The sequence below is a fragment of the Heteronotia binoei genome, chromosome 1 (assembly GCF_032191835.1).
Source record: "Heteronotia binoei isolate CCM8104 ecotype False Entrance Well chromosome 1, APGP_CSIRO_Hbin_v1, whole genome shotgun sequence".
NCBI classification, from domain to species: Eukaryota; Metazoa; Chordata; class Lepidosauria; order Squamata; family Gekkonidae; genus Heteronotia; species Heteronotia binoei.
In genome coordinates this window covers 166,071,992-166,079,127 of record NC_083223.1, presented here as the reverse complement: position 1 = coordinate 166,079,127, position 7,136 = coordinate 166,071,992, and the positions used below count along the sequence as shown (strand labels likewise).

General features: G+C 38.2%; 1 protein-coding gene across 2 annotated transcripts in view; it reads right to left on the bottom strand.

Annotated features, from left to right (window-relative positions):
• Nucleotides 1-1,211: 1,211 nt before the first annotated feature.
• Nucleotides 1,212-7,136, bottom strand: part of DESI2 (desumoylating isopeptidase 2) — a 40,524-nt gene continuing 34,599 nt past the window's right edge. The window contains exons 3-5 of one of the 2 annotated variants that reach the window (XM_060243748.1): nt 6,542-6,635; nt 5,982-6,123; nt 1,212-5,514 (exon numbers count right to left, since the gene is read on the bottom strand). In XM_060243748.1, the coding sequence (XP_060099731.1) occupies nt 5,296-5,514; nt 5,982-6,123; nt 6,542-6,635 (455 nt within the window). In that variant the 3' untranslated portion in view covers nt 1,212-5,295. The remainder of the gene's footprint in view (nt 5,515-5,981; nt 6,124-6,541; nt 6,636-7,136) is intronic. The other variant, XM_060243756.1, reaches the window with a different exon arrangement.

Here is a 7,136-nt window from a genome sequence, read left to right as displayed (position 1 = left end):
TCCACTAGGGCAGTGGTTCCCAACCTTTTTGGCACCAGGGACCGGTTTCATGGAAGACAATTTTTCCACAGACCAGTGTGTGTGGGTGTTGCGGTTTTTGTCGTCCCTGGCTGATCCCCCCGGCCTTGCCCCTCCATGAGGATCTTTAAATGAGGGCTAGGTGAAGATTACTGCCGCGCTGCCCCTATTGCCTGCCAGGACCTGGGCGGATGAAAGAGATGGGTGTTTCGGAGTGAGGCTGCGCTGTCTCTTTTGTCTGCCCATGTCCTGGGCAAGTGGAAGGGGCAGCAGGGCTGCTCTGCTTCAGAGTGAGGCTGTGCTACCTTTTTCATCCACCTGGGTCTCAGGGGTGCAGCGCCTCCACCTTGCTCTGCGGCCCGGTTACTAACAGGTCACGGACTAGTACTGGCCCGTGGCCCCCTGCACTAGGGAACCATGATTTCTTTTCTTAGCATTTTGGGAAAGGATATGCCCCCCCTCACTCAATCGCAACAGTATAATGCTTCAAAGGTTGCATATTTCACCCATTTATCAAATGCTATGCTACGTTTTAATTGGGTGTTTTTGGTAGCTTTACATTAGAGGCCACACAACAGACTGCTGACCTTGTTTGCTTTTTAATGTATAATCAAGAGTGAATATTGTTAAGTGAGGTGTCTTTGTACTTGTTTAAAGAATATTGCATTCCAGCAAATATATATTATTAGAATACAAAGAAGAACTGAGACATGATAATTCAAGTTGACAACAGCCACCCTTAGCCCGTCAGGGGAGGGCGGGATATAAATGTAATAAAATAAATAAAATAAAAATACATGCTATTTGTTCTACAAAAATGGTTCTCTTTAATAAATGGATGGATTCAAGTCTATGATAATTTTACATGTCAGAGTAACAAAAGTCAATATTCTCTATTTCATACAAATACTATGCATTACAGTAAACTTGATTTCAAGTTTACAAAAAAGTGTCAGTGAAAATTCATTACCTTTAACCACCTAAAAGTGAAAATTCTTGTATCAGTTATGATTAAAACTGTACTGCACGTTTTCAAGAAGAAACATATCACATTTTTTTCTTATAATGAAACTGTAAATTATTGGTGTGCACTGACAATATGTAGTATTTATTTTTGGCTTCCTGAATAAAAGTGGCAGCTTAAAAATGGCCTTAGTAAGACAAAAAAAAGTACAATAATAATTTTTTTTAAAAAAAACTCAAGTATTAGAAACTGAACCCTGAACTTATTTCTTCTACCCGTTTTGGCTGGAAAAACTCCACAGATATCCAGTATTCTCTTAGCTAACAGGAGTGTTCTAGTTTTTAACACAAAGTATGGCCATTGTAGACAAGAGTGCTCCCTGCTGTGTTGTAATGCTGGTGAAAGGTAACTGGAACTATTGCTAATATACAAAAGCAGCCTTTGACAGGGTTGCTTTTTTGTTTTAAGGAATTAAGTGAAGAGTATATAGCACATGTGGTAAGGTACAAACTACCATCACTACTTAAATGTGGTATCAACTTCAGGGTTCAGATGTCAAGCTTGTTCATGGATGAAATAAATGAATTAAAAGAAATATTTGGAAAGGCAAATGTAAGATACATCAAGTTATTAAAAACAGCTTTTATTTGCTGTGCATGTCCTTGCACTTCTTACATGCCATAGCTGTTCATTTTATGAAACAGTATATGTGTATGGCATAGTGCTGTAGGATAACCAGAACAAAATCTATTCTTTCTTAGAAATTTGATGGAAGATTAAGTTACTTCATAATAGCTTGTCTGAAATATTAGGAGAATCTTCAACATCACTCTAATCCAGCTCGCTCCATTAAGCACCACATAAGGACTCCCTATTTACTGGTGGGAGGAAAATTCCATATTGGATTTTATGCGGAACAGCTATGTGCATCACAGAGAAATGAGGAGATTGACCCAGAGCTAGAATTTGAATTTCATCAACAGCTTCAAATCTAAACTACAAAATACTATTTCCATCTCAGCTATAGTAGAGAAAAACATGTCCTTTGTCTTGCTACTAGTTGTTACTTTATAACACTTAGTGCGGGAGATGGATAGAATTTCCAAAATTCCAGTTCAGATAGTTAATTTAAGAAAAGTTGGCTCCTAAACTACCATGGAGTAATTGCATAAAGGATTTTTGCTGATTTCTTCTTCATACTGCAGGCTTTAGCACGTTGAAAAAACACTTCTAAAGAGTTAGGCCAACCTTAGGAACAGCATGGGATGCAAAATGGAGGGCTGCAGCTCAAAGAGGAAATGGTAGAAATTTGCCCCTCTCCCACCTCTTGTTTAAGTAATGGAAGAGCTTGTGCAAAAGGCTGAGGGATGATTTCTGCTGATTCCCTCTTCTGGCTGCAGCCATCCCACACTTTTCCTGCATACCCAACTCAAGAGTGGCTTGTTGACATGCCCAGGAAGCTAAATTCTGAAGAGGGAGCAATCAGCAAAAATCCCTTCTACAACCTTGACCTATTGTGGCTCTTTTGAAATCTAACCCAAAGCATGTAAAACAACTTTGAGTATCAGATTGTGCTAAATAATTACAAAGTAAGGTTCAATTACAGCAAGACGGCATAGTTAGGACAATTTTGTTTCTTGCTAAATTGAATGCTCTTTTGGGGGGGTATTTTTTATATTTTTTAATGTGTATCTGCACTTGGAAGTCTTGTCAACCTCTGGTGACTGACCCCTACTGGGAACCTTGAGGATATTCGGAGAGATGGCTGGATAAAGTCTGTCCCTGCCCTCTCAACTACAGGTATTCCAAAAAAATCTCCAAGGAGGTCCAAGTAGTAACCAGAGTTGACCCCGCTTAGCTTCTAAGATCTGATGTGATCTCCGGGTCAGGGCAATTCTAAACACTCTCAACACATTACATTTTGAAAAATTATTTCACTTTTAACAGGATGAGTATTCTATGTAATAAAGCAGCTTTACTTCAAGTTTGCCCTAACCTAGATAGCCCAGGCTAATGTGATGTCATCAGATCTTGGAAGCTAAGCATGAATGGCCTTGGATAGTATTTGGATGTGAGATAGACCATCAAGGAAATCCAAGGCTCCTAAACAGAGGCAGGTAATGCAAATCATCTTTGTTTGCCTTTTGTCTTAAAAAGCAAGTGGTCACAACAAATTGACTGTGACCTGACAGAACTTTCCACCACAACCTCAAGTATGCCTTAAAAAGCAGCCTAAGGGGCCAATTGACACATTACAAAGTCTGAGGGCTGAGGACTCCAGTCCTGTTTACCAGACTTTTGCTGGGACTTCCATGCTGGGAATTTAATTGTATCTGTGGGTTTGAATTAGTTAGAGACAGTGGCATATGGGGATAAGGAGGCGTATGTCTCACATTTGCTCCATACTGATATCCTGACCTGAAATGGCCTCGTAGAGCCTCTATTTGCCCTGTTGAGGAAACTTAAGTGTGCTAATGGGCTGCACATAAGTTTTGCTAATGGGGCAAATTGCACTACACCATGGTCATTTCAGATCAGGAAAAATCCTGCGGGGCGGGGAGACAGAGAAACACATGCTCACTCTCTTCATGGTCCTGATGAGTCAGGAATGTATACCTAGGAATAAAGTTCTTAGCATGGAACTCCCAGAGTGTCTGTCAACAAAAACATGAGGACTAAATTGGCCCCAAGGTAAACGTACATAAATTGAAGCAGTTGAAAATGTGGATAATACAATACTAACTGAAAGCCACATTAATGTTTTTGTTGTCTATGGATTTGCATTTGTAAAATACAATACATGTTATACAACATCATCTCATCAGCCCTAACTTTTCCAAACTTGTCCTTTCTGACATCTGTACCAAAGCTATCCAGTTTAAATGTTCATCAGCAAACCCAGCAACATAAATAGCACATGCAAAGTTTATATTTTCTTCACCAATGAAGGTTTCTGTGGACTTCCAGATCATTTTATACATTATTGCCTCCAGCTAATATATTTTTTCTGTTTAATTGGAAAATCCTTAAGGCAGTATACATAATGAAAATCTAACAACCATTCCAATTGAGTGTCACCACTGCAGTGTACACACAAAACTTCCATGGGAAAGCCACTAAACAGGCGAAATTCCCCTTGATAGTTTTACTTAATTTTTACTTTATAATTTTACTGAATTTTTATAGTTATAGAGTATACTGTACCAGTAGATTAGTATAATTAAGTATAATTAGATCTTGCATGTGCTATTAGATTAGAATGATTAAGAAGGTAGCACATATGTGGATAACTTATCTACAACACTTAAGGGCTCCTCTGTTTAACACAATCAGTTCAAATAAGCTTTCATATTTCATGCTGCTGAGAAAACTAGCTCTATTTTAAAAAAATCACAACAGCATTTTCCTCCATGTTTCTAGGAAGAGATCATTCTAATAAACAGCAATTTACATCTGGTAAAACTGGTTGCAGAACCATAGGCCAAATAATGCTATCTAAATGATGTTGCCTAACGTTACAGGAAAATGCTAACAAATCAACTATGTGTTCCATCTGTATCCTACAGCTCCACTTATGTGAAATTATGTGAAAGAGGCACTGCTTAGGACTCAGTTAAAAAGCTGCAAAATTCATAATATTCTTTTTTTCAAATCTGAACCAGACAAAACATGATGCAGGAAAATAAGCCAAAACACAACAAAATACAAAAAATAACTTATGAGGTTGAAATCCAACTGAATCCAACAGGCTTTGTAGTAAAATATTAATTTGCACTTCATAAGTGGTTAAAATCCATGATTTAACTGACAGTAATATTTTAAAGAACAATGTATTCTCAGTTATATACCAAAGTAACCTCCTTCTTCCTAAAACAGATTTCTTTACATTGATCAGTATGTACCCTGTTTACACATAGTATTTAACAATCCCTGCTTCATTTTCAGCAGCAGTTGGCAGAGATGCTGTTTAAGTTATGCAGGTCCAATTGAGCTATTTAAGACATTGTCTTTCAATGGCAGATGTCCCTGTGGGACTTGTAAACAGCAGCACACAATACTGTAAACAGTTCAGTAAGTCCAAGGCTATTGGATCAGATGAAAGATAGCAGGCTCCACCTCAAATTCCCATTTCTCCCAGAAACTTTTCACTACATATAAAATCCTGAGCAGAAGACACCAAGGACATGAATTGGAGAGCTAATTGCATACCAAAGAAATATCCAAATGAGCAAAAATTCTGTTAATGAAGTCAGTTACTGACAAGTCTTCCAAAGACCTCTGTTTAAGAGTAGTCTGGCCTGTACTTATATTTTTTAGTGATGCCCAGTTCTTGATGCTGATGCTGACAGGGAAGAGGATGCCACAGCATCTTCTGCTTCTTCGAGTTCTTCCTGAAGCTCTTGACTTACACTAGACTGAAGTGCTGCAGGTGTAAGCCATTCTTTTGGTAGGCAGGTTTGGAGAAATGGGATACAGGAGCTGAAGTAAGCAAGGCGGTTCACCCAACGAGGAATCTCTTTTCCACAGAGAATCTAGATGAAATTACAAATGGCACTCAATGTTTTTTATAATATGTAGCTTTCAGATTAATTGAAACACATCACTGACCTGGAACATGAATTACAACAATAAAGGGAGGTTCAGTCCTACAGATGTTGCCTGTCAGACTGGCAACAGTAAGTGTAGGTTTTAGATAACTGGCCATTCTGAAAATAATTTTAAGGTGAGCATCCAAAATGGATGCCTTTTTTGTCCCAACAGCAGTGTCAATAACCCAGCTATATATTCTTTAACACAATGAAACAGGTAACAATACAACATGATATGATGACATAGTAATGGCATCAGCGCAGTTTAGAAGCTGAAGTTAAATGAAAAGTATGGGTTTATTATATTTGTACTTTCAGCAGTTGTAACAAGAGTACCCTAGCTGTACGTTGTACATTGCTGTTCCTTTGTACATTCAGCACAGCTGGAGGTTAATTAAAATAACACTCACCTCTGATAAAGCTGAAGAAAAGTGATTGCAGTTTTTGTGCATTAAGTGATAGGCATTTCCTTTAAATTCTTTTCCAAGCTCTTCTATAATTTTTTCTATATCCTCCTCCATGAAGTCAGTACTTCCAAGTACAACAGCTTCTCTAAAATAAAAGATTACTAGAAAGTGTTCATATACAATCTGGATATGTTCTCATTTCTACTCTACAATGATTTATGGTCATTTCTTCTTTTAATTATTTTTAACATCATGCCCAGAATCCCCTTTCCTTTTAGTTTTACACTGTTTCCTCTCCCACTCCAAGGTTGTGCATACCCACATGAATATAGTTGTTCAATCTTATGTGTGTGTCCCTACAAACAAACCATTGCTCAATTGAATTCTTATCAATGTTCTTTTAGCAGCTATTACAGCTAGATTTTTTTACAGCTAACACCTTTCAACTGATCAAAACATACTACAAATATCTGAAATTGAAATCAGATTGAAGCCTTGCATATATTGACAACATTCAATAAGAAAATTTCAGTTAACATCAATAAATGCAAAAAGTTCCATACTTAAATTTAAATGTTTCTCCTAGTTCAGATGCATTTCCTGGAGAAATTTCAAATATTCCAGAAAAGGGATATGGATGGCCGCCATAAGCAAATTCTGAAAGGAAAATATCAGGTCTTTATAAACAGTGTTTCAAGTCAGTTATTATGAAGTAATTCCTTTTATGTCTTGATAATTTGTTAAAAATGCTTAGACTTAAATAAATGCTGTAAATGCCACTTTATACACACATGGAGCTGCTCACTTAAAATGCAACTATTAGGGAAAGCTTGGTTTTCTTCCCACCTCCAAACCCTGAAGACTTGAAACCCAAGCTGTTGGAGCAAGAATCTACATAAACCCAGTCTGACAGCCACAGTATGACAGCTGGTGATCTAGCTGCCAGGCTAGGTCACAGTGACCTGATCAGCAGACCGGCTTGAGCCGGCAGAAGCCAAGTGATGCAATCTGCTGAGTCAGCACGGCCAGGATTGGCTGCTTGGACTATATATGATCTGTGTGTGCATCACACAGGTCTCTCCCTGTGAGATGGTGGTTAGGCGAAGCACTTTGTCCGTGGAGGTGATATTGTATAGACTGCACAAGAGAGCACTTGTC